Genomic DNA, 27,838 nt, shown 5'->3' with positions numbered 1-27,838 from the left:
ATTTGGAGGCCTAGCAATAAGCATTACTACGAGAATGGCTTTGCCACAACTTCCCCATAGAATCCACTTTCTTTAACTTGGTTACCTTTCCTCCCTTGCATGTCTTTCTCTGCCTTTTAAATCTTAATTGGATGCTGAAGTATATCAGTTGGAATATGCATGGTGCCCCACTTTGCCCCTTAGTCCAGCTGTGGGGAACCTTTGGCTCTCCCAGATGTTGCTGGGGGGAAAACATATTTGGAAAGATCTGGCTTGAGTTCTTTCAATTCTTGATAGTTCGTCTTTATTTTTCAGTTCTAAGGGGATCTTGGGAACTGTGAATAAACAAGGGTTTACAACTGGTAGGAGGAAAATATTACTTTCCATTCTGGCTGAGTTATAATCATATGAGCTCTTAATGGAGTTGAGTTGGGAAGGAACTTTCCCTCAATAGCAGATCAGGGACTTTATCAATGTTGCTACCAGTACCTGTAATACTGATAGGAAAGTCTCTGAATGTAGTGGAATGCATAAGGAGCTCCTGACTGAGGTTACCTTTTTTATTTTTATTCTTAAACCCTTTTTTACAGAGACTTCTACAGAGTAGACTACAAATCATTTGATTTTGTTTGAATGTGAGAAAGAGGAGGAAAGATGATATGCCTTTTCAGGCAGTTGTCTCCTCCCATCTGCTCCCCACTCAGTACTGCTGAGTTTACATATTGTCGATTACACAGGATTCCAGCCAGTCCAAGAGGCATCACTTCAAAGACTTGTCAAGGAGCAGGAGTTTCTATTGATCTTTTATGAGCTAGTAGACAGTTTGCTTGTGGTATGCTGGCTGTTTTTTGCTCACTTTCTGTGTAGAAAGAACGCAAGCTCCTTGTGCCAGACAATGTGACTTCACAGAAATGCAGCCAGCTGCTCTGTGAACTGGACATAGCAGTTTGCATGTTGAGAAGATAATCTGCTGTGATTTAGTTGTCAGTGACCGCTGTATTTCCTAATATTAAGGTGGCTGATGTTGATTGCAGGTGCTTGCCAGATGAGGACATAATTAAGTATTTTTACATTCCTTTGGTGTGAGCAGAAAGTGTGATGAATATTTGTAAATACAGCACGAAGGAATCTTGAACATCAGCGATGGGTACTTAATGGGACAGCACAAGTTGCAAATATTAATGCTGTGGGTGGGAACCCCCCCGCGTCCCGACCAATGTGCAAATCCAGAGATCCAGATATTTGGGTGGATGGAGAACTGGAACATGCCTTCTTTCCTAAGGAGGTTCCTTAAGGATGCACACCCTCCGCAGCACACATACACACTCTCTCTCTGACTATTTTTCTAGATTGTTCCCCAGGAAAGTTCCTCAGTACTGGGCAGTAAGTAAGGGCTTAATTCTAGTTAAGATGAAATGGAAGTATTAGCTATTAGACCTATGTCAGGTGTGGGGAAGCTCCATGGGCCAGTTGTGGCCTGCGAGGCCGTTTCCTGCAAACCACACTCACCCGTGCATCAGCTGATGTGTCTGGTGATGTCAGCCAGGCAGGAGGACAGAGCTTAATCCTGTACTGGCTATGTGCCTGTTCTCTGCGGGGAGTAAGGTGCTTCTCAAAGCATCCTTGAAGCTCCTTGTGCACTTCTTCTGTAACAGGGAGGGAGGGAGGGTGGGTGGGTGGAAGCCGCTGCTGCCTGCTCACAGGAGAAATTTCAAGCAGCATTTTTGAGAAGTGATGTAAAGCAGCCCTGCTGCTCTTGTTTCAGCTGAAATGGGATAACAGGGGCTGCCTTAAAGCACTTCTCAAAAACACAGTTTGAAGCAGCTCTCCTCTCCATTTAAAAGAAAAGGGGGTGACTACTTCCAACAGCACTTCTGCAAAAGGCTTTAAGACCGCCCCTATGTTCATAATTCAGGCTGAAATAGAAACATGGGGTTTGTCTTATAGCATGTCTCCCTGCACTCCCCTCTTTATCTTCTGAGATCAGGAGTTTTAAAAGGGATGTGGAAGACTTGCACAGCTGTGTATTTAACAGGTGGGTGGCTCCAACCACCTGTCAATCGTATGATGTCATAATGCTGTGTGATATATAAGTGAGTGACCTGGTCCATCTGTCAAATTTGACCCACAAGGCCAATCTTAATAAGGATCTGGCCTGAGAAGCTGAAAAGCACCCCCCCCCCCTTTTATGTGGACCTTAATCAGATGTGAATTTCTCTGTATTGTTTCTGGAGTTGGAATGCCCAGGACAGCCTGCATAATTGGTCAGTTTTCTTGGCATTCCCAGAGACATCACAAACAAAGTGTTGCCTTGCTCATGGATTTTGTAGATTGGTCAGAGAAGATAAATGTGATCAGTGTTTTGCAGTTATGTTGTTGCTTAAACACAACAAGATTGTTCTTGTTGTAGAAATAAAGGGAGGGCTTGTGAATAATTTCAGTTGAAATAAAATATAGTATCAAGTCAAGTGCATGCTGTTAACTTTCAAGAAAGCAGTGCTGAGACAGTTTCTCTATTGGAGTACTTTTGATTATTATTTTTTACGCCTGCTCTATTGCAGAGTGTGTTGCTTTGGTCGTTGCTTAGCCTAATTTTTTTTTATTTTATTTGAAAAATGTTTTGTACTGAGCTTTGTGGGTGACTGGCCATTTCGCTTAGCTTTTTCTCGCTGCTTTTTTCCGAGTGAAAGAGAACTCTTATCTGTTTTCTTAACAGATGAATATTGTATTGACACGTTTTGGAGGACTGGAAAGTCTAAGATGAAGAACACTAGAGACAGCAGTGACATGCATTGCTGCTATAAAAGAGTGATAAAAATTCCTAGCAGATCTTTCATATTTTAAATGTGACTTTATTTTAATGATTGCAGCTCATAAAATGAGATTTTCAAATCATTCCTTCCTTTCTTTCACAAGCATAGGTAGTCCTACATCACTGGGCTAATACCATTGGTATTTAAATGATATATTTGAGTTCATTCTTCTGATGGTAATTGACAAAGTGTAGAGAAAAGACCATTTTTCATAGGCGTTCTTCTTTTTCTGACTATTTTGGGCGGTGTGAGTGTGACTTTTTCCTATGATGCCCTAACATTTTATCTGTGATTAAGACACAGTGCCTTCAAAGCATAGCCTAAAATTTAACATACCAAAAGATTCTTTTTTGTTGAATTTCATCGGTTTGCCACTCCCATTTTCCAATAAGGACCCTTTCTAGTAAGGCATCTCCTCCCTCCCCCAAGTTGCTTGCCCTGTGGTGACTATCAATAGAAAGGGTCAGTGCTTTTTTTCTAAGAAAATGTTTAAGGGTACTCTCATTTTGACTCAAGAAAATCACCATTTTATAGTTCAAATTGGGAAAAATAAATACAGTAAATGGACAAAAGTACAAAGATGCACAAAATGTTTAGGGGCATTCATACCCCTGTGTACCCCCAGAAAAAAAGCACTGGAAAGGGTCAATCACCATGATGATGTAAGGACTGGTTGGAGCAAAAGTGGAAGACTATGGCAACTTTCGTGGAAATGATCAAGACAGGATAGCTTGAGTTGCCCATGGCAAGAGAAGGCATCTAATAAATTCAAATAATAACTTGAGTGCCCAGTTATGTGACATAGACTACATTCACTCATCCTAGTAAGGCATGGTTAATGGTTCACTGTGAACATGGAGATCTACTTTGATGCACCACAGTCAAAGGCTTAGAAACACACTTGGGGATTGTGCTGTGCTTTTCTCACACCAGAAGCAGTGAGCCTTGGCTTCAGATGATGGCTTGTTTGAAGTGAAACAGACCATGATTCCTCATTTGAATGTAATGTTAATCTAAGAATCCTGGTTTGTTGCCCCTGCTTGTTATCAGGGAGAAGCGGAAGTAGGAGCACGCTATGTGTTTGTAGTGAAAATGTTATTTACCGTGAATTTCTGTTGTGTTGGAGGACATTCTCTTTTTATGCCTCCTCTTCCAGCAGGAGGAGTCATCATGCCCTCCAGATCTTCCCTGCCTTAGATGGAATAGGACGGGTCTTTTGCCTATCTGGCGAAAATTCCCTTTTTCCCTCTACGTTTGCTGTGAGTTCATTCCTTCTATTTCCTCCTCTTCCCTTGCTGGGTTTGTCAGGTTTCTTGTTTACTTCTTGGTTTTTTTATGTTTGTGTTTCCCCACAAACACCCACCCACACCTTGTGTGTTGCCTTCGTTTGTTTTTATTTCCCGGGGTGGTGGTGGTTTCCCTAGTCATTTTCTCCTGGTTCCTTTTTGGCCTCCTGGTGAGTTCTACATTACTACATCAAACAGGACTACCACTGTTGGACACTGAACACCCTTATTGCTTGGTGGATCTGGCAGGGTCCTGCATTACTCCATCAAGGAAGATCACCATTATCGTGAAAATGAACTCCTCAGTGGCAATTGCAGTAGGTCCCGCATTTACCCCACCAAGTGATATTATTATCTTCCCGGAGATAGGCAGCTAGTGTTGATTTTACCCTTGGTGAGTCCTACATTTACCACCTCATCAAGCGGGACCACAGTTAAACAGGTTTTGGGTGCCTTTTTTGTTCTTTATGGAATGCACCTGTGATTTGTACTGCCAACACTTTGACATGAGCTTACATCAACAAGCAGGATGGTACCCTCTTGCAGAGGTTGCTTTTGTATGAACTGAGTTATCTTCCAAATAACTTACAATCTTCCACACTCCAGTTAACTGATGTTTTTAACCCATGTGAATTTAGAAAGGTTTTTGTTGTTTTTTTTTTTGTAAGGGAAGATATCTGAAAATTGTTTTACATCAATGCCATAATTTATTCAAAGGCTTAATTCAAACAATACAGAGATATTTCTGGGACAGAGAATATATCCCTTACCAGAGACACTCCTCCAGCTCAATCCAGTACACCATTAATCATGGCATATTGTAACCCACTGAGTCTTTGAATTGTCATTATGAGTTTGTTTCCAGCACTGTGATCAAGGCTTCCATACTGATCTTCATAAAAATAATATTTTTGGGTTTTTTTGAACATCTGAGGAAATGTGCTAATTTAAGTAGTTGCCTCGTTGCATTGGCCACAGACCTTTGATCTGATCTGCTTATTTTGCTTGTTAATTAGTTGCCAGTTATTTGTGTAACTTTAATTTATTGAACCATTTGAGTGTTTCTTCGCAGATGTAAAATACCACCTGCAGTTTGGTTTTTGAGGAATGTTTCACTTCTAGCAAGAGTAGAGAGATAAATAGAAGTTGTAATTTGGGTTGTGCAGAACAGAAATGGGAAGAGAACAGAAATTCATATGGTGCTGTAATTTACTGATGTTGTGGGATAGCTCAGTCAGTAGAGCAAGAGGCCCTTAATCTCAGGATTGTGAGTTTGAGCCCCATGTTGGGCAAAAAGATTATTACATTGCAGGGGGTTGGACTAGATGGCCCTTGTGGTCCCTTCCAACTCTACAATCCTGTGATGTTCCTAGGGCCTGTCTCCAGGTCAGTCCCTCAGCTGCTCTGCTGAGTCCAGACTTTCCTTAAAGTACTGTCTGCCATCATGTACTGGCAGCAGTAGGTCTCTCTCTTTATATTCTTCCTCTAGTAAATCTACGCAAGACACATGGAGTGAGAGACAGTCACCTTCGAATCCAGCCAGACCAGATCACAGAAAGTTAAAACATAAATATATATTTGCTTATGGAAAATAATATCTAAAACAAGTAGTCATTTGTACACAGAATTCTCATATTTTCAGTATCATAACATAAGTCTTCTCCACAACATCTATGCTTTTATGCATGTGCTTTCATTATCTCTGTCATCGCATTCCTCTTGTCTGTTTTGCTTGCAGACACTCTCTCCTTTTAGTTGTCATTTCTGAACCCCACCCTGTCACTCTCTCTGCTCTGCCCAACATTCCATTCAGCTTCCCTAATGTCAGTCATCCTTCCATTGACACTCGACAACTTTTGAAGATTAATGCTGCAAGTCTTAATGACCATTGCCTATTGACACTTTTAGGAAATAGGTATTCATACTGTCACATGTTCTCCAAACTGGGGAGACCAATTACATAACCACATTTAAAAAAGTTAGTATTTATATATACTTCCAAAACAAATACAGTTTATTGATCTCTGCCCCCCTTTGGCTTCTTTTCATATAATTGTAAGTAGCCAGTTGAGTGCTTGAGAAAGAGCTGACAATAAGTAAATGCGAGAAATGAAAGAGTGCTTGCTTATAGTGATAGAGTCTCTGTATTGTACCACAAAGTGCCTCTGGCTCCTAGTTCAGCCACACTATTAGGTGTTTGGGAATGTAGTAGGTTGTATTCTAGAGCCTTTTATAGCTTTGTCTTTCCTGAAGGAGGCTGAAGTGCTCAGTGGACACTGCTAGCTAGCTATTACTGTGATTACAATAGGTTTGTACACAGTCTCATAAATGCAACAGTAAGGATTTGTTTTCGCAGAAGCTCTCTCTCTGTATGCATGTATATAAATATATCTAAAACCAACAACTTCATATGTCCCAGAGGCCTGAGATTTTGTTTTTGACAGTTCATAGAGAGATAGATAACTGTAATTATTTAATGATTGGTCTTTAGGCAGTGTATGTAATATTAGCCTTGTGCATGAGCAAGCAGGTGTTAATCAAACTGGCCACTGAAACGACGTTTAGCACATAGTGGCCCAGTTTCCATATCATGGTAAACCTAGTTAATGGTTCTGTGAGTGTGGAGATTGCTGCTGCTGCTGCTGCTGCTGCTGCTGCTTCGTTCCTTCCTTCCGTAGTGCATGTGGGAGCATCGATGATCTGTGGCTTAGCGTTCTGTCTGCACCATGGATTGTGGTTTTGTTTTGCTCCAAACAAACCACAACATGAAGGCAGGAACAAGCCTTGCCTACTCTTTGTAGTTTGTTTGAAGCAAACCAAACCAATATCTCCAGTTCAGACAGAACACTAAGCTAGGGATTGTTGATGGTTACTTCCAGTTGCACAAGGGAAGGGAAGCCCCATGTCCCCAGTCAACAATTAGCTATGTCTTACCATGATACGTACATGCAAAGAAAAGCTATGCTGGAATCTCAGAATTCAGAAACTTCTTGAGGTGTTACAACACTGAGCCCAGTTATGAAACTGCTGATATATTTGCAAATAAATATTGGATAGAAAATATTGAAGAAATGTAAGTGATAGTACATGTGACGAGGGAAATTTATTTTGACACTATATGATTAGAATTATCAACTGCAGTTGTTATGGGAATAAGTCAGTGATGACATAATTCTCATTTTCAGTGTGATAAGCTATGCCTTAAGCTCTGAAGACTTGGTTGACAAATGCTTTGGCTGATGTTTTTAATCTTTATTCTCTCATTGTGATGGATTGATCTTGCTTATTCACCAGAACAAACCCATGATCATTCTGATTGGGAGGATTGTGTGTGTTTTGCATACTGCTTAGGGAATGCAAAGTTGTTGTGTGTGTTTTTTTTTTAAGAAATGAAATCAATTGTGTCCTTTGTCAGGGAACTGCCATCAGTGCCGGAGGGAGAGAGCAAAATCCAGAGGGATTCCAGAGAGCGTCCTGGGATTGGGAGAGGCAGCCCATCTTCTGGGGAAGAGAATCAGCGTAGCACCAGTGGAGAAGGGGGGCAGATGGGGGAAGCGGCGAGGCGGTCCCATGACTCCTTGCCGGGGACCAGCGGGGAGAGTAGAGGTCCTCCGCTGCCTACGCCCTCCTTGCGCAGAAGGCTTTCGCGCAGAGAGAGTAGGAGGAGACTAGGCGTCAAAGAGCTTCTTTTCTGGAAGAAGTTTAAGAAACGCCCACTGACAGATTCTGCCAGCGATTGAGACAGCCACGGGTGAGTGGCTGTCTGGACAGAAAAGGTTCACTCAGGCAACCCAACCAGGTGTTTGCACCGGCTTACGCACGAGCAACCCCTAGAACCATTACACCTTAAATGTTACTCCCTAATTTGGAGGCTGGGATGGAAGGAGGAGGAGAAATGACAGTGCAACTTGGGCAGATTAATGGCCTCATCTTAAAATGGCATTGCGTTCAAGGCTTTGTTTGGTCTTTTATGGAACTGAATGTTTGTAGCTGGAATAATTAACATCCTCTGACTGTTCTGTGTTATATGGTTTATTTTCTAGTAAAAGGGATACCAGTTAAGTTTGTTGCAATAAGGTTCCACTGAAATATGTGTGAAAAGTTAGGCATGGCTAAGAGAAGTCCAACTGATTTCAATAGGGACAGAGTTCGACTAACTTGCTCTGGATCTAACCCAAAGTACTTTAATCATAGCTGTGGATTATCTGATTCCTGCTGGCCTACGTAAGGGTTATGATGACAAATACTCTTTATTTCCACACTTCAAAGATGTTACTTGCTTTGTAGTTTTGGGGAAATGAGAATTTCTTCCATATGAGTAGTTTGACAGACTTGTTTCTTAAGCCACACCGCCTTTATGAGATGTGTAAATGTGATAATAAAATGGCTAGTTAAGAAAGAAAATAATAGGGTGGCAAATTTGCGGAGTTAGGAGAAACCACTTTATCCTTTATTTTAGGGGTATTAAGCGCATAACTTTATCATCCAGCTTGCAAGTCCCCAAATGTATCTCACAGCCCTGCGTTCAGCTGTGTACCTTACTGACCCTTATTCAAATTCTTCTAGGCAGTTCATATCTGGTGGCCATATCTCTTCACCATGATGCAAAATGTCCATAATTGCAAATTTCCTTGTGGCAGCTTTATTAACCCCCAACTACCTCCTCCTACTGGAAGAGTAGTGGCTGAGAAACCCCCACTACAAATGCAACAGTTAGGATCATGGACAATATGCACAGATTTGGCTAATTTCTGGCTACATCCTTGGTTTTCTGGTTGCACAACTATATATAGACAGTTTACTTTGGAGCCTCTTTTCTAACATGTTTCACATGTCATGCAGCTTTGAGCACATATTTGCACGGTGTGTGAGGTTCCATATTACTTTCCATGCATATATGTAAAGCTTAAGTTTATTCATAAAAGTCTAAATGAAACTGCCTGAACAAGACTTATTCTTGCTATCCTGAGAAGCAGTTGTCTTTTTCTTCATTTTTAGCTGGAACAATCAAATTCTTTTTATCTATGGTAAACTGTACACTGGCAACTCCCCGTTTGCACAGGGGTTGCGTTCTGGGTCACAGTGCATGTTAACGGAGTTGCCTGTACATGTTTATCTTTGTCTTTCTCTACAGGCACAGGTACAGACACATTTTCTTTCCCATATTTATTTAGGTTATATTTGGCATATTGTTGCCCGGAGAGAGAGACGAAATCTCTGGTGGATAATGCAGGGATGCATGTTTATGTGTTAGATCTATATCCAGTATATTGGATGAAGTCTGACACTAAAATAATGATGCAATTTTAGCATTAGTTACCCGAGTCTCTCCCCCCCGCCGCCCCCAAGTTCACACTCTTCGTGTGCTCTGCCAATTTTCATGTTTGGAATCCATTGAAATTGTTTCTCTGGTCTCATAATTCTGTTGTTGCAGAAAGTGTCTCAAATACTTCCCATCCTGGCCCTCTTTTAGGCAGAAAGCACAGTTGCTTTTTTCTCCACCTGCCATTCCTTTGCATCTTCTTCTTCACTCTGCACCCTTCATTGGCTTCTCTCCTGTAAGGAAACTTGAGTTTCAGCTGATGGGATGAACAGCATGTGCTGGGAGGCCAGTTGGCCCCAGTACTCATCATTTAACTCCTTTGATAATATGCATAATTATGGATAGTTTGCCTTCATGCATTCTTTCTTTACATTTCTTTACAGGATTCACCCTTTACTAATGCAGGAATGGGGTCTAACCTAAACCTTTTGGGTGAAATAGAATGTGATGCCAGTATCATGGATGGAAAATCACTCAATTTTGGAGCAGTTGGCGCTCTCAGTGGTATGTTGAGCAAGCTCTAGAAGACGGAATATTTAGATTCAAAAATATATTTGATTATGTAGTTGGAGTCCTAATATGCTATAAACATGGTGCATAATGTTACTTCAAATCCTATTACATGGATAGGATTGCATGTGACGAAGAGCAAGAACCGTATCTTTTTAGGCATTGTGCAAAATAATTGTTTGATGGCTATTAGCCATGTTTTGTTTCCACCCTTTCTGTGTTACTAGTTTAAGGTTTTTGCCTTCATCTATCCAGTCTCTGTTCTGTTTTTAATTTGACATCTCTGGTGTTTGGGGTGCTAAAATAAGGCTTATTTTTGAGATGTTAATTGCAAAGCCAAGGAATAAATGAACTTTTCCCCCCCTGAATAACTTGTTGAGTTAATTGGTTTAAATCCAAGGTAATTAGAACTATCTGGAGTACTGCATGACCATTTCCTTAAATGACTTTTCTTCCTGTTCCTAGGAATCAAAAATCCTGTTTCTGTGGCAAATAGATTGTTGTGTGAAGGGCAGAAAGGAAAGCTGTCTGCTGGCAGAATTCCACCTTGGTAATTACTTTGTTCTGTTTGTTTCTTATTTGGGGCAGTAATGCATACAATATTTGAAAGTTACTCTTATTAAAAGAAGGCTGATGCTTTTTAGTGTGCATCAGTAATAGCGTGCTTTTAAGATGAGGACTGGCTTTGTTGTTGATCTTGGAACATCTTGCACGCTTATTGCAGCTGTAAATAGCATAACTTTGCCTTTTATCTTTAATATTCTGTTCTAAGTCTGAACTTCTTCCTCTGTGGTTGTTTATGCAGATATTTACACTGCTAAGCTTTTGTTTCTGATGTTTCGGGTTCAAAATATTAAAAATCCAATAAATCAGACCTCAAAGCTAAACATAGCTTGTTGTTGTGAAATGTTACATTTGTGCTCTCCTTTTGCTTCCAGAGTTTTAAACTTTCAGCATATGCTCTCATTTTTGTTGAGGAGAAAATGGTTTCACATTGATTTAATTTTTGTATAGATTTGAAGGTGAACTATAATTATTCACATTCGCTACATTTGTAATAATTTTCAAGTGTGGAAGAATAAGGAAGTTTATTATAATTTTTTAATAATAATAATAGCCAAACTATGGTCTGAATATCCTGTTCAAGCTGATTAGCTTACATGCTATATCATACACCTATAAATGTAAAAATAGGTGAAAAATCTTGCCAGAGAAATCAGTTGAAATAAGTTTTTCAACAGTCTATATAGAATGTTGACAAAGGAGAAGATCTCTTCAGCTTAGCAGACAGGACATGATAGAGTATAGAGCCTAAAGTGCTTAAAGCCCCTGACCCTTAGGGGTAAAACAATGTCATATCCCAATGCTGTTTTCTACGGGGATCATGTTCAGTCATACTGCTCTTCACAGAGGGCTTGAAATAGTTGGGTTTTTCTCTCTTGAGGAGGCAGCAACCGAGTGGCAAAATGATGCAGGGGGTATTATGAAATGGTTTTTACTTTTTCTCAGAATACAAAAATCTGGGCTTTTCCAGGGTGATTGGTATGTGGCAGGTTTTAAGATAAACAGCATACATATTTATGTGCTGTGTTAATAACCAATGATTAACCAAGTTGCAATAGTAGCTGGCCTAAATACTTGGCTACCTATTCGTTGTTGCTAGTCATGCGAACAAGAATCACAACACCCATCTTTGGAGCCTTGTGCAGTCAACAACAAACAGGAGGACAACTGTTGCTGTTTCATTTTACAAAAATAAGAAGTGCAGTAACTTATAGCAAGCAACTGATCTGAACGTGTGTGTATGGGGGGGGGCGGGACTTCTCATTGTTTCATTACTTAGGACTATGTTATGCCTGTTGTAACAACAGCAGTTCTCATAATAATTCCGTGTTCATTTTTTTACTGTTAATTCCTAGTTTCCACCTCGTTTTAAACATTCCAGAAATAAAGGCTAAAGACCAGCACCTCTTGACTTGAAGAGGTGGATTAGGCTGTAACCCAAAACATTAGACTAGCTTTCCCCAGCCTGGTTTTCTCCAGATGTTGTTGGACTATAACTCCCATCATTCTTGACCCTTGGCTATGCTGCCTAGGTGCTGGTGATGAGGATTCAGCATCAGCAGGAAGACACCACCCTGGGGAAGGCTGTATTATTAGAGAGTAAGCCTCAATGAGGTTAGAGGGGCACAGTTCTGAGTAATCATGTATGGGGTTATTCACTTAATTTAAACCTGTAAATTGAATTACGTTTCTGAAGTTTCCTGACATGATAAACAGATACCTTGCAATTAAGCTGCAGCTAACCTTACCTGAAGTACATCCCTAGTCAAAATTTGTCTTCCCCACCCCTTTTGTCTTCCTCATTGCTAGTTTTTTAGTTGGCGAAGGAGCTTTCAGATGGGCAGTGGATCACGGGATACCTGCCTGCCCTCCAGGTGTCATGGCAACAAGTGAGTAAATTGTTCCTAGGAATTCTTCTTCTGAGAAGCTTCAGGCACACAATCAAGAAAACAATCAAATCAGTGGGATCTAGGCCGCTAAACACTTGGATACTGTTCAAATTAAAGAATCGTAGTCACACTGGATTTTTATCTGCATAACAGCCAAAATATCATCTCTGGAGCTAAGAAGGTTTTAAATAGTGTAACTGGTGGTGTAGCATTTGAAAAGCTTCAGCAGCTTCAGTATATTGACAGTCTCACTTTCAGATACTTACTCTTAATTATTTTCATCTCTGCCTCTCCTTGGTTACGCAGTTTATAAGCTGCTGACCTAATAGCTTTGCTAAACAAGCTTACTCTCGCTGACTCTCTAGTAATTGTGCTTTGTAATCTTTCTTTTGCCAATCATTTTACCCCCAGCCAGCTTTAGAAGGGAAGGTGCAGTACCACTTCAGCCACTTCAGTGCATTTTCGGTACACTCCATTAAATGACTGCTAGAGGGTGCTGTATGATTGGCCAGAGTCAGATTGCTTTTCTGAGGATTAGGAACATATTCTTTTGTTGTTGCTGTGATTGCACTCAAAACTATTTCTAGGGCTTATAGCATATTTCTAAATTTGTTTTGGTGATTCCAGACAATATTGTTGTTTTAATGCTGGTGGTGAAATAGACATGGTGATTGCTCATCATGGCCTGTGAAATTGTTGGATATCTAGTGAAGCCTGTCCTGCTTAATTTCAGTTCACTGCAAACAGAATGAATCTGAACGTTTCTGAAAATTTAGAGTATAATTAAACTGAATACAGTGGTACCTCGGGTTACATACGCTTCAGGTTACAGACTCCACTAACCCAGAAATATTACCTCGGTTTAAGAACTGTGCTTCAGGATAAATACAGAAATCGTGCAGCAGCGGCAGCAGGAGGCCCCATTAGTTAAAGTGGTGCTTCAGGTTAAGAACAATTTCAGGTTAAGAACAGACCTCCAGAACGAATTAAGTACTTAACCTGAGGTACCACTGTACATGGCGGGGGGTGGGGGGAGATTGACTTAATAATAAATTTTTGACCAATCTGAATTTGAGAGGGTAAATTCACCAAATTTGCATAATCACCAGTTGAAAAGACCATGTCTCCAACAGGTGGCCAAAAAATCTTCCTCTTAAAAATAAGTATGGGTTCATTTCCATTGATATATTAATTGAAGATAAGTCTTTTTTTTAAGTTCAAACAAGCAGAAGTAAACTGATTTTTAGATATAAAATAAGTCATTGGAACAAACCAGTGACCATCATTGTGCATCAATAAATTTTGCTCATCTGGTTCAGAAAAATATTCGGATTATTTAAAACAAATATAATTGTTTTAAATGCACAGATATACTCTGTGTGACTCCCTGTGCTTTATTTCTTCAGACCACTCATGGGAAGAATTTATAATATCTGTGATTGACACACAGGCTAGCCAGCTTACACTTCAGGGCCTGCTGCTGGTAGTTGCCATTCTCCCTCCACAGGTATCCAGACAGGTAGCTGATTCCTGACTATCCACAAAGGTCAGGATACAGCTCACATGAGCATACATGCACTTTCCTTACCATATGTAGGTAAGCTTTTCCACCTTCTACTTCTGTCCTGTGTTACGTAATCTGCAGCAGATACCAGCTATCAACTGATGAATCTGACAGATCTGAACCATTTGGAGGCAAAGAACAATAGAACCAAAGATATTTATTTAGAGGAGTTAACAGTTTCAAGCTTATCAAAGGAAACACAAAAAGAGTGTTCAGTCTTATAATGTTTCTTTCACATAAACATTAAGTGCCATAGATTAGGGTGACATACTAATAGAGAATTGATAGGCACCCTGTCCATCGTAGAGAGCAAAAGGATTGCCCTCCCGATCTTGGCAGATGTCATCACAAGCAGTGTGTGTCCACAAAGCAGCCAGTCAACACCTAACTTCAAACAGGTCTATTATCAAGAAAAGCATTCCTTTGAAGATGGAGTGACATCCCATTGCTCATGGGGAGAAATATCCTCAGCATCCTTTGAAGTTTTCACTGTTACATGCATGTACGTTTATTAATGCTGCTGCAAATGTTGATAGGCTGTAAGTTGCTTTGATTATCTGCAAGGAAGGCAGGGTAAAAAATAATTTAAAATAAACAAGTGTGTATTCATTTACATAATGTTTAAATTCCCTGTGAGGGGGAATTCCATCTAAGAGTCTTTTAATCATCTTTAGACAGTGTAACCATGATTGCTGACCCCCACTTTTGTTAGAATAAAGTTGAGTTTGTGTTGAGATAAAAGGTCAAAATGCCATAGACCAGTGGCCATGATCTTCGGGGTTTTTTTGATGTTGAGTTTCAGACCATAGTTTGCGCTCTCCTCTTTCACCCTCAATAAAAGGTTCTTTAATTCCTCCTCACTTTCTGCCATCAAGGTTGTGTCATCTGCATGTCTGAGGTTGTTGATATTTCTTCCGGCAATCTTAATTCTGGCTAGGGATTCATCCAGCCCAGCCTTTCACATGATGAATTCTGCATATAAGTTAAATAAGCAGGGAGACAATATACAGCCTTGTTGTACTCCTTTCCCAATTTTGAAAGCAACAGCAACATTAGTGAATGCTTTTATCTGTGTTTCATCAATGACCTAGTTTACACATTTTGCACTGTGATTTAATGTGAATGAGCAGCACGCTAGTTCATGCTGTTCCACAGTTCCTGCTTCACTGCTCCCCCTGCTAACCTTTGGTCACACTGGGGAGGAATTGGACTGGCTTTGGGTTATGTGGGAACCAGCACTTGTGATTTGTTTTCCCTAGACAACCATGATTGAGAAGCCAGGAAGCAAACTAAAAACACTGGTTTTGCACATAACATGAAGCTAGTCTCTAGTTTTCCCTGTTGCAGCAAATGATTAGCAGAGGGAAGAGCAAAGCAGGGAGTTCAGAGCAGTGTGGACGCTGCTCATTTGCTTTAACCCTTAGTTTAAAACAAGCTGTGGTTTAGTGCGACATGCCAACTAGGCCAAGTTTTGAGTAATTTGTGTTTTTGATATTCATAAATCCATGCTTATTCAGTGGACATGATGAAATATAATCTGTACATAGATCTGAGTAGGGGCTATTGTTGCCAGTACCAAAGTGTAGTGTTCAAAGAAGGTGTCCTTGGTTTAATTCTTAAGTAATTAAAATGCCATTAAATATTTTATAGGACTTAGTTTAGCAGCTTTTAAGAGGAACAAGAGGAAACTGGAATTGGCAGAAAAGGTGGAAACCGATCTTTTTCAGTTGAAGAAAAGAAGACAATCAAGTGAAAAGGTTGGTATCTGTTCAGAAAACTATTGGTCAACCTTAAATCACTACAGTGACAAGGACTGGAGTTTCTGGGAGTTCTTGTTGCTATTGTGAATTGATAGTCAACACAATGTTGCAATATTATTTATCATTATATTTTAATGGAAATAGAGATGTGCATGCATGCATACTTCCTTGTGTTTGATTTGTCCTTCTAGCACGTTCCCCTTCTGGCTCATTGAAGGCTGCTCTGGAGAGTTCCATGGCCTTTGGGAGCAGCTTTATGGTGTATCTCAGTGTGAACATAACCTCTGTACAAAGGATAAACCACTTGTACTCATAGCCAATATGTCATAAGTAATTTTTTCCCCTCGTCTTCGGGGAATATGAAAACAGAACTATCAAAGGAATCTACTATTGTTTGCAGAACAAATAAGTGTGCCTTACCATTATGATTTGTTTATATATTTTACTATTCATTTTCACTTTTTCAGAATGTGCATGACAAATGCAAACATGAAAAGATAAATATCTGTTGAAAAATTTTCTCCAGTTTAAGATTTTGGTGAACGTTTCTCACTTTAAAGCATTTTCAGTGGATCTGGAAGGGGATGAAATTTGTAATACCAGGTAGGTAAACATGTCTGGACATTTACCCAGCATTGACCTGGCCCAGAATGGTCCTCTATAGAAAAATCATAGCTGGGTTTTTTTCTTTACTAAGTGGTCATTTCAGCACTGTAGTTTTTACCTGCTGCCAACTATATTTTGAATGCAGTTTTGCTGTCAGTAATTAAAAAGGAAAAATGAGGTGTACTGTAGAAATTCTTGCTCTGTTTCTCCCTTTATGGAGAAACAAAAGCAAACAAAAAACTATTCAAGTTACAGTAGCATATGTAAAAATTCATGTCTTTGGAGTATTGCTTACGTTTTATATCCAAAAAGACTAGGAGCCTTGAAAACATAAAACTAAGGAAAGAGGGATTTCAGTACAATTTATATATTAAAGGTCAAGTCAATGCTTACATATGCCAGTACATGGACTTACCAACCTGCTATTTGAGATTTGGAGGGTCTTTTGACAATACTTTAGGGCCGCAGTTCCAAACCCGTGTCCCTGTCCCCACTGACCACTTGAAATTTTCTGGGTGAGTCTTGGCTTACCATTACATGCAAATGGAGCCAGTTTCTAGCAGAGCATGAAATAACTTCTGTTGCATTGTACTATAGCTTCTTTAGTGCTTAATAATTTTGAGTGTACGTAAATTCATTTTTACATAGTGAGATAATTATGTTCCAGTTATAATTTAGAAATTGAAGCCAGGTTTTAAAATTGCCTTCTGAACTCCATAGTAGTATATGTACTCTCACACAAGCTGTGATTTAGATAATTGAATAAATAAGTAACTGGATTCCAAATGTCTTTTGTTAACAGACTGAACAGTTCATTTTTAAAAAAATGAATTGTTTAGTTATTGTGTTAGACTTACATTGTCTTCTTAAATATTTGAGATTTCTTTGACCAATGGAATTTCCCCTTCCTCTCCCCCTGTTTTATGACACTGATGCAGGATTTGATCCACAGTTACTCTTCTGCAAATGGAATGACTCATTCTGTTCACAGAAGGAACTATAATCCGGTAGAGGCTGCCAGTTGGGGAAGGAAAGGATATTTCTCTTTGTAGTCAAGTATGCCACCTTCCTTCCTGTTCTGTTGGGTCCCCCTACCCACCAGAGCAGGTTTCTGAGGGTCAGGTGGGGGGGGGGCTGCAGAGGGAATGACAAATAAGTGAAAGTCTCCTGCCCCCTTACTGCACTGGAAGTGTCCCCTGAGTGGTATTCAGCTCATGAGAACTCAGAATTCAAGCCACAGTATTTTGTATGCTTTGTTCACATGACAAGAATGAGAGAGAGGTGGTCATGCATGTGAAATAGCTGATGGGGGGGGGGAGCATGGTAGTTTGCCTTTTAAATCTGTCTCTTTTATTTGACTTTTTAGGGTGAAGGTAAGATTGTATTGCTTGATTACTGTAGCTTGATTTTCTGTTGTGAAGTCCCCAAGGATCTTCAGGTGAAGAAGGGTGGTATACAAAATCAATTTAGTAATAATATAATTAGAAAGTTGTGTTGCATTTCCTATCTTTGTAATATTAAAATGGAAACGTTATATTATCTTAAAGGTAAAGGCACCCCTGACCATTAGGTCCAGTCGTGGACGACTGGGGTTGCGGTGCTCATCTCGCTTTATTGACCGAGGGAGCTAGCGTACAGCTTCCGGGTCATGTGGCCAGCATGACTAAGCCGCTTCTGGCAAAACCAGAGCAGCGCACGGAAACGCCCTTTACCTTCCTGCAGGAGCAGTACCTATTTATCTACTTGCACTTTGAACATGCTTTTGAACTGCTAGGTTGGCAGGAGCTGGGACTGAGCAACGGGAGCTCACCCCGTCGCGGGGATTCGAACCGCCGACCTTCTGATCGGCAAGTCCTAGGTTCTGTGGTTTAACCCACATCTTAACAACTGTTAACAAAATTCTGTTTGTGTAATAGGACTTTCTTAGCCCTCCTCTCTGTGCCTCCCCCCAAAAAAAGCAGCTCCTGAGAGTTGGGGCAAACTTTGGGGCCATTGCAGGCATGGGCAAATGGAGTTGCCGCTGAAATCCAGGCCCCCTTCCACTCGTGCTAGGCACCTTGTTATCTAACCCATTATTATTATTATTATTATTACTTCCTGTGGGTGAGAGAGATAAGTTTGATGTTCAAGAGTGTGTCTTTTGCTCTGTTTTGGCATACGCTAGATTAGCCATCTGTAGAGTTGATCTAAAGACTCCTCCATTAGCCTCATTAACTTTAATAGGGAGGCTGAATAACGTTTAGTAACAATTACTGCTTTGGGCACATTCTGAAAATTATGCAAGTCTGTGTGATTAAAGAATTCTAAAAGGAGAAACCTCCTCTCTCCATGCTTTCAGTGCAATGTAGGTGAGCGAGTGTGTGATCCTAACTTTTTGCTATTGATTGTGAAGACAGAGCTTGTGGGTGATTAGGGTTAATTAATTGGCAATGGGTGTATTCTTTTGAATGGAATGTGATTATGCCCACAAGCTACAAGAGCTTTAATCTCAGTTAATGGTTCTCAAATGTTTTCGTAATAAACCTTCTAACTTTTAAAAACCAGTTTGAGCCTCCCTCTGGCAAAATAGAACAGCTTAGTTTTACTGTTTTTTATTCTCACTTGGCATTAATGTCATTCAGATCAAAGGAAGAACTGTGGTGAGCCCTTTTGGAGTATTTTTGTTCTACTGAACTTAAAGCCTACCAAGTCCAGGGAATTGCCTGCTTGACTCTTTAACACAAGGATGAGGGGCCTTTGGTCCTCAAGAGGTTGCTGGACTCTCATCATCCTTGATCATTGACCATGCTGGCTGGGGCTGATGAGAGCTGTAGGCAGACAACATCTGGAGAACCACAGACTTTCCATCTCTAAACATTATTCAGCAGTGAGGGAGGTATACCTTGCTCTTCTCTCTGCATTAATTTGAATGGGGAACTTGGCATTGTCTTTCAGTGGGAAGATCAGACAGGAAGTCTGGTTGACAAGTAAAGGGAAATAACTTTAATGGATAAGTTTCCTTTAGCCACTGAGTACAGGCAACAGCTATTTGATATTTGCTTTATTTTTTACACATTTTACACTACCGTTCATATTTAAGATATGGTGCCAATATACAGCACAAAATAAATATAAAAGAACAATAAAATGTCAGATTTTTCTCATTTTAAATTAGTAAAATCTGTTAATGCCTAGGTAAAGAAAAATAATAGCAATGATAGCCCGAGGTGAACCTCCTTATTTTATTTCTTTATTTCAACAATTTATATACTTCTTAATTAGTTGTCTCTAAGACATGTACACCAAACTCCACAAATACAATAGAGGTAAAAAAGAGATGCTGACTAAATATCAGGAAGAACTTTGTGACAGTCCATCTGTCATGAATGTTTTGGTTGAAACTCCTGCATTCTAGAGTGTTGGACTAGATGCTTCTTTCAACTGTACAGCTCTATGATTCTATGTTTTTATGATTCTATGATTAACATGCTTGCTGAAATAAAAAAAGAAGTCTTCAGTAGGTACTGGAAGTGCGATAGGGAAGAAGCTGAATGTCTGCATCTAAGCCATGGGTTACCACTAGGAGTGACTCCCCCAAAGACCTTGACGATTGGGCAGGGATGTAAAGGCAGCTATTCCCTAACTCTGGTGCCACTGCTGAAAAAATCTGCTCCCTTCTATATTTTTATACCTTGGATAGAAGAGCTACATAGTAATTACCTTGGCATATGATTTTAAAGAATGGATATGGAATAGATCCAGGCTGAGTGAAGAGATATAAATGCTCCCACGCTGTGTTGCTGGCTCTGTGAACCAATCAGGTCTTCATCTATGGAGGCATCAAAATACTGTCAAGTCTGTATGTTTTCAGTGTCTTTGTTTCCCTGCCCCATAGGAGAATGACTCAGGAACACTGGATACCGTTGGAGCAGTTGTTGTTGACCAGGAAGGAAATGTCGCTGCTGCAGTGTCCAGTGGAGGCTTAGCCCTGAAGCACCCTGGACGAGTTGGTCAGGTAGGTCTTAGTAGGGTTTTCATGTTGAGTTGCATTTTACCCTAAGTGTTCCCAACTTGCTGTGAAAGAGAAAACTGGCTGGGTGACATTCTTTACAACTTAGGAAAAGTAGTGTTTATGAGAAAGCTGTGTTTTACGTGATAAATCATTGTAAGTGGGAATCAGCCAAAAGCTCGATATCATAAGCAGAGTCATAATTTTGGGTATGGGTTTAGGTTAAAAAAAAAGGTAAAGGACCCCTGGCAGTTAAGTCCAGTTGCAAACGACTCTAGGGTTGTGGTGCTCATCTCGCTTTACTGGCCGAGGGAGCTGACGTTTGTCCGCAGACATTTTTTCCGGGTCATGTGGCCAGCATGACTAAGCTGCTTCTGGCGAAACCAGAGCAGCGCACGGAAATGCCATTTACCTTCCCGCCAGAGCGGTACCTATTTATCTACTTGCGCTTTGATGTGCTTTCGAACTGTAGGTTCGAACCGAACAACGGGAGCTCACCCTGTTGCGGGGATTCGAACTGCCGTCCTTCCGGTCGGCAAGCCCTAGGCTCAGTGGTTTAGACCACAGCGCCACCCGTGTCCCGAGGGTATGGGTCTAGGGTACATAAAAAACTGCGTTTTGCTGATTGAGATGTTCCACATTCCACTGCTGTCTGAAGTATGGTTGGTAGCTACATGGAACAGGGCTTTCTTGACCATAACACCAAGAGTTCCTCTTCTGGAAAGTATGCTGACAGCAGGTCTTGCAGAACGCACAGTTAAGATGGTCTCTGGCCCCTTCAGCATCATCTTTTATAATTGGAGTAAGTCAGCTGGAAATAGGCCAGCAAAGCAGGGAGCAGGACTTGCAGAGAAGGAAACCACAGAGACCAGCCGCAACGGTATCAATTTGTGTATTTAAAAAAAAACAAGCAGCAAAACCACCTTAAACACATTATTGGTAATAGTATTCCAGAACTCCCAATCTTCCACGTGTTAGGTCGTTGCTTTATCTAACTAGATGTCCACACTAGGAGCACAGAGAAGCGAAGGCAGCTGGATGATGGTGGTGAAAGCTTCACACTGCTCCTTCAACTACTTCACAGGCTTTTATCCTAGGAGTGACCATGTGCCATGAGTTCTTACACTTTGCTTAGTCTCTTGATATGTGGCATTAGACTGATTTCTTGATTGCAGACATTATCTTGGATTAGAAGACCTTTTATTGATATGTAACTACAGGTCATAAACTTTTGGCCTGATCAGAGTGCCTCTAGGCAAATGGACACAAGCACCCTAGGACATGCCATTTCATCGTCCAAGGAATGTTCTTTTCCTTTGATCTGATTGTTTTGCTTAAAGGCAAAGTCCTATTTATTTGAGAGCACCTTTAGCAGCTACAACTTACTTCCCCTCTTTGGCTCTTGCATAGCCCACTTTTGTTCGAAATCATTTGCCTTTCTCATTCATACAGTTTATAATTCATTACATTTAAAACAGTAATAGTACAAAGTAGGTCGAAACCTTCATAAAAATACTCGAGTGTATTCATAAAATTTTCAGATTCTCATTTTGCAAAATCATATCTGACTTACAGTGGTGCCCCGCAAGACGAATGCCTCGCAAGACGGAAAACCCGCTAGACGAAAGGGTTTTCCGTTTTTGAGTTGCTTCGCAGGACGAATTTCCCTATGGGCTTGCTTCGCAAGACGAAAATGTCTTGCGAGTCTTGAGATTTTTTTTCGCTTTCCCCCCTTTATCTAAGCCGCTAAGCCTTTAATAGCCTTTTAGCAGCTAATCCGATAAGCCAATAAGCCTTTAATAGCTGCTAAACCGCTAATAGCGCTAATCCGTTAAGCCGCCAATAGGGTTGCTTCGCAAGACGAAAAAACCGCTAGACGAAGACTCTCGCGGAACGGATTAATTTCGTCTTGCGAGGCTCCACTGTACTGCACATTTAAATGGGTCTAGATAATCAGTATCATTTTTAGAGTTCCTGGAGCTGTCCAGCAACCAACTGCTTGAGCATCTTGCTCAGAAAGGGTGTTTGTGATCACCCTATAATGATTACATTTTTCAAGGTTTGGAGAGACCTCTTTTAGGAGTGGTCTCTTAACTGCTTATTTCAGGGTGCCAGGGATACCCTCTTTCTCTCTAAGATATTTATCACTCCCTAGATCCAGTGTTCGCAATTCCCATTGTTCTAGGCACATTTTGCGACAAGGAATTTCATTAGCGTGAGTAGTTTCTGAGCTCTGGGCGCAGTACTGCACCTAAGATTTCAGATTAAAACTGTAGAGTGCAAGGAAAGAGGACCTTTTTCTGCCTCCCCACTTCCAGCTACTCTCTGAAGACAGGAGAAGAGGCCCTCTTTTAAAAATTAGGCGGGTGGGCAGGGGAAGGACTAGAACATGTGAAAATAATAATTTAGCTGCAGTTCATTCATTTTCAGCTTTGTATTCTTGTTATAAAAAAGCATGCCTAGACATTCCGTTGTTTTTCCTATAACCTAGGTTTAAGGTGCCATTTAGCTCCTAGCTTTCGTATCTCAGTTTCTAACACTGCCTGGATCCAACTAGTTAATCCCCCTCTGCTAGCTGCATGAGGAGGGAAGTGTTCTGGATACCTCCCTGGATTGAAGTGCCAAACTAGTGGCATCCATGTCAAGTTGAATGCAAAGTACTTAGCGAACATGTTACAGCGTGCCCTTGAGGGTACTTTCACATTTCTATGTAGGCCAAGCTGGAGAAACCCCCAGACCTCCTGGAAAAAGCACCACAAGATGGCATGCTGAAGATGCAGTAATGACAGGGAAGTCATTGTGTACATGGTTTGTACACTGTCTTCACCACTGTTACCATGTAGGCTTGGTAATGGGTTCTCATCTGTATACTATGGACCTAACATAGAATCATCCACCACTTGCTTGCATTGGACAGAGATCATTATGTCTAAAATGGGCCGTCCATTTGAATCACATGGATGAAAGACCTGACTATACAATTCTTACCAATATAGAGGTATATGGCACCTTTTGCAGATGAACAAAGGAAATGATTCTTTACCCAAAAGTTTTACTTGGTGTAAAGGGGCAAATAGTTATCTCTCTTTTGTAAATCCTCCTTCTTCTTCTGTCAGGCAGCTCTTTACGGATGTGGGTGCTGGGCTGAAAACTTGGGAATTCAGAACCCTTACTCTACAGCTGTGAGTACCTCAGGTATTTGCTGTTCTTACAAATATTTCACCGGAACTTATTTTACTTCTATATACAGTTATTTGAAATATATTCTTATGGATGGACCTATATGAAGTACTGGAATAGATTCTACTGTTTCCATTATCTTACTTATTCAGATTCACATTAATGGGAAGATGATGCTGTTACCATAATCATAAATGTGCAGATTAACTTTGATATACAGATACATGCAAAATGCAGCAAAAATCATGCTTGCTCCAGATTAAAGAATAAATAGTTATGAAACATTTATCTGTGCATTTAACGACGCAAAACTAAATGATGATTTAGTATTGCACGAGCAAGCCTTGGACTTTTGTGCTCCCCCTTCGCTTCTTTTCCAGTGCAGCCATGAGAGGGAGATTGGAAGCTCATGTTTTCTGTATATCACTTATTTCCAAACCCCTAATTAGTTAGCCTTGATTTAGTTGTAATTTTAAACCATGGTTTAAACCATGGTTTGAAGTGGCTTTATCAAGATATGAGTACCAGCACTTCATGTTTTACACACACAAAAAGAGGGGGGAGGCACTGACTATATCAATGGTTGCTAATAAACTCATTTCAAAATTTGGAGGTGTTGTAATGGAAAATTAACTTTGGCTTTATCTTCCTTGAACTGCTGTTGAGAAGTAACTTGTTTTAAGGAGCCACGTGGAATTTATATTCTTTATGTAAGCATTAATACTTATGCAAAGAAAGGGGTGCCTAGTGAGCGCTTGTCATATCTCGATGGGAATTCTATTCCGTAGAATAGGGGCAGCCACACTAAAAACCCTGCTCCAAGTTACTGCAGAGTGGGCTTCTGAGATCTTTGGAATTTGCAGGAGAAACTGCCCTGTAGGTTGCAGCAATCTGCTTTGCATATGCAGTCTATGTTGTTAGGAATCCTGAACAAGGCTAGTCATAGATTTTCATTTAAAATGTAGTTGTAGTAGGGTTTTTTTTGGGGGGGGGGGTAGAAAGCAAATTGTGCCTTCTTTCCACTACTGTAGTATTACTGTAGTAACACCATCTCATACTCTAAATATCTTGCCTCTCTCTTGCTTCCTTTTCTTCACTCCTTACTATCATATTGTAGAGTTTAAACTTGTCAAGACAGTGACCTGTCTTTCCCCCCTACTGCTCTATGTTGCATAAATCATAATGATTGGTATAACCCTTCTGTTAGCTCCTGACAATCAAGTAAAATAACAATTGATTTATCTAAATCATGCTACCAGAGTTTCTTTCTACCTACCAGAGTCTTTAAGCCATGCTTGTTCCTAATTGCATTATTCCAAAAATTATTTTTCAACAATGTTGAAATCTCTTCAAAATAGGTTTGCATCTACAGTATTATATGTATATATATAGAGAGAAGGAGAGAGTTTTATCAAGAATTGTTCCTTGAAAACAGCAGGGAGAATAGGGAGATACTATAGTATGTACACGTATGTAGTTTTATTTATTTATTATTTACTATTTATCATTGTGACTTAAAATGCTACATTGAGAAACTCTTTTCAAAATACTACATAGCAAGTTTTGATATACTAATGAGTGCCACCTCTGAAGTAGTATACAGTGCTGATTGTTTTTTTTATAGTGTTGCATAGCAGATAACAGTTTTAATGTCTTTGTGTGCAGTTCTGTTTTTGTTTAGATTCCAGAGCTGTTTTGCTATTGCGGCAAGAGTATCTAACAATAGCTCACGAGCTATTAACGTGCTGCCTGACTTTCTCCCTCATAGCCTTTTGCATATGGCTTGCAGAAAGAGGGCCGGGGTTTTCATTTCTCCCTCTGTTCAATAGGAGTTGCTTTCATGTTTGAAAATTGAAAACGTGTGTGTTTCAGTGTGGTGTATGAATGTGGGTGCCCTCTGACACACCTGCTTCTAATTTCCTGACTTGAAAGGAAAGCCCATCAAAAGAAGCAGAAAACCGTTTCTGTGACATGCTGCTCTGAAACCCTTTTGCTTTACAGAAGTTCTTTGCTATGCCATCTTTATTCCATTGCTAGATGACTCTGAGGTGCAGGGCTGGAATAATAAGTAATGTTTTACTTTATCCTATGCTGAGGTTTTTTTTAAGGCTCTTGTTGTGGTTACTTTAAAGTGCAGAAATCTGCTTAGGGGGAGAGCATGGTGTAGGTGCTGGGCTTTGTGACAAGCTCAAACGAGAAACAATACATATGTTAGTAAATGGTCATGTAAACTGATAAAGCGGGTTACACTGTTAACAGTTAAACTTTGCATGTTTTCAGTGTTTCATTGTAAAATACCTGAAATACTGCCAGAACTGAATGCTGTGCCCTCTATAAATGATTTCCTGGCTTAATAATGGCAAAGCAAAAGATGTTAGATACGTTTTGAGGACTACTGTAATGTACACTGTGCCTGTAAATGCTTCCTCCAACTTTGGAAGCAACTTATTATAATGAGTAAATGAGAACCAAACTCCACGTTATGCAGGAGATCCACAACGTTTTCTTTCCTCGCGTTGAAACCACACGGGTCTGCCAGTTTGACTAAAGTGGTGGCTGGGGGAGGAGGTGTTGAATGCTCTCTCTCTCTCTCTCTCTCTCTCTCTCTCTCTCACTTATCTGCTGCTTGCCCCGTGAGGGAAATCATCTGGAGAAGTTTGAATATACCTAATAGTTACTAGTTTTCTGAAATGTACACAGTAAAGTGGCCAATAAATCCAACAGATTAAAAAACCCCAATTGTGGCCTAAAATGTTCTGCATTTGTGGGATGCCTCAAGTAAATAAAGCTCAGAGGCAGATAGTAGAAGAGGTGGCATTGCCCTGATCTAAGGCTGTGTGTCATGAGCTTTCCAGTGATACTTTGCTGGGCTAGTGTGGCATAGATTATGTACTGAAATAATAATAATTTAATTTTATATCCCTATCAAAGGAACCCAGGGCAGTGAACAACAAGTAAATACAGTCGTACCTCGAAAGTTGAACAGAATCCGTTCCGGAAGTCTGTTTGACTTCAGAAATGTTTGACTTCCAAAGTGTGGCTTCTAATTGGCTGTAGGAAGCTCCTGCAGCCAATCAGAAGCCCCGCTGGACGTTCAGCTTCCAAAAGAACGTTCAAAAACCAGAACACTCTCTTCTGGGTTTGTGCCGTTCAGGAGCTGGAATGTTCGACTCCCAAGGCGTTTGGGAGCTGAGGTACGACCATAAAATCATTAAAATTCCAGTACAGATCCAGAATGAGAAAGGTCTCACCTTAAATGGCTTGCTAGAAGAAGAAGGTCTTCAGTAGGTGCTGAAAAGACAACAAACGATGCCTTGTCTAAAATTCAAAAGGGAGGAATTTCCAAAGGGTAGTTGCGATGATATTAAATGCCTGATTCTTACATGGTGTGAAATGGATCTCCTGATAATAAGGTATCCGTAGAAGACTGCAGAGTGCAGTGACCAACTGAATTTATAAGGGGTGAGACAATCCTTCAGGTATTGACATTGCACATAGTGCACAGAAACACCTCACAGCAAAATTATTCATTTGCAGTGCAGAGAAAAAAAATCCAAGCAAACCTTCCATATTACTTGGAGCTAGGATGTTCAGATGAAAACAGGCATGGCAACTGCGTGACATATTCACCTGCTGAAATTCCCTCTTCTACACAACCCTTAAAGATGCAGCAGCCCTGTCCTCTTTTTCATATGGCCATCCTCTTTGAAGGTAATGCAACTTTCAGCACAATCCTAACCATTTTTTAAAAGAAAATCCCATTATGGTATGTGTGTCTAGGATTGCAGCCTTTGCCAAACAGTCCTAACACTGGTAAGTTGACAGGCCAAATTCTGAATTCACAGGTTTTGCTGAAAGGATTGAAGTGAGAGGAAATATATGGTGTAAACCAACCCAGAGCACTTGAAATCTAGAGGGGAGGGGAGGAAAGAAAGCCAGGTAAAAATAAACTGTTTTGAGCAACCTGAATACATCTCATTCAGATACCATTCCAAAAGCATCTGATCACTTTCAAATCTGGGTAACTTCTCCTGGTGGTTTCTTATCCTTCATGTATACCTTATGGTCATATCTGGAAGGACTTCCAGAGTCTTTCTCTGGAATTGTGCAAGTCCTTCACATTGAATCCATTTTAATGGCTAGAAGTAAGTTGGAACAGTGAATTTTTGGCTGAATTTATGGGGATTAAACAATCTTGGTGTGTGTTCTCCTTTTAGCCCAGTATATTATGAGCCAAATTAACTTAAAGGCGTGTTTCTTTTCTCTCTCTTTTGTCCCTTGCCAAATAAAAATATTTTCCTAACATATTAGTGCAGTACTGTATTGAAAGTAGACAATCCAGTTCTGCAGACGCTTTGGGATACTGGTGGTGGCTC

General features: G+C 40.3%; 1 protein-coding gene and 1 long non-coding RNA gene across 7 annotated transcripts in view; one reads left to right on the top strand and one right to left on the bottom strand.

Moving 5' to 3' along the window:
- The window catches only part of TASP1 (taspase 1), a 62,972-nt gene that overhangs the window by 13,410 nt on the left and 21,724 nt on the right, over positions 1–27,838 (top strand). For all 6 annotated transcript variants that reach the window (XM_080999240.1, XM_080999239.1, XM_080999241.1 and 3 more), the window contains 6 exons: positions 9,785–9,905; positions 10,377–10,461; positions 12,285–12,364; positions 15,579–15,685; positions 20,169–20,288; positions 23,399–23,477. In XM_080999240.1, coding sequence (XP_080855366.1) covers positions 9,785–9,905; positions 10,377–10,461; positions 12,285–12,364; positions 15,579–15,685; positions 20,169–20,288; positions 23,399–23,477 — 592 coding nt within the window. The remainder of the gene's footprint in view (positions 1–9,784; positions 9,906–10,376; positions 10,462–12,284; positions 12,365–15,578; positions 15,686–20,168; positions 20,289–23,398; positions 23,478–27,838) is intronic.
- Positions 6,873–12,352, bottom strand: LOC308473759. Its single transcript, XR_013984291.1, has 3 exons — positions 12,224–12,352; positions 7,924–9,634; positions 6,873–7,484 (listed from the first exon to the last, which is right to left on the bottom strand). It is a non-coding gene; the product is annotated as an uncharacterized lncRNA (long non-coding RNA).

The sequence above is a fragment of the Podarcis pityusensis genome (genome assembly GCF_964106645.2).
Source record: "Podarcis pityusensis genome assembly, chromosome: 3".
In the NCBI taxonomy this organism is placed as follows: domain Eukaryota; kingdom Metazoa; phylum Chordata; class Lepidosauria; order Squamata; family Lacertidae; genus Podarcis; species Podarcis pityusensis.
Note: the sequence above shows the minus strand (reverse complement) of the source record. Positions and strands in the feature narration are given on the sequence as shown.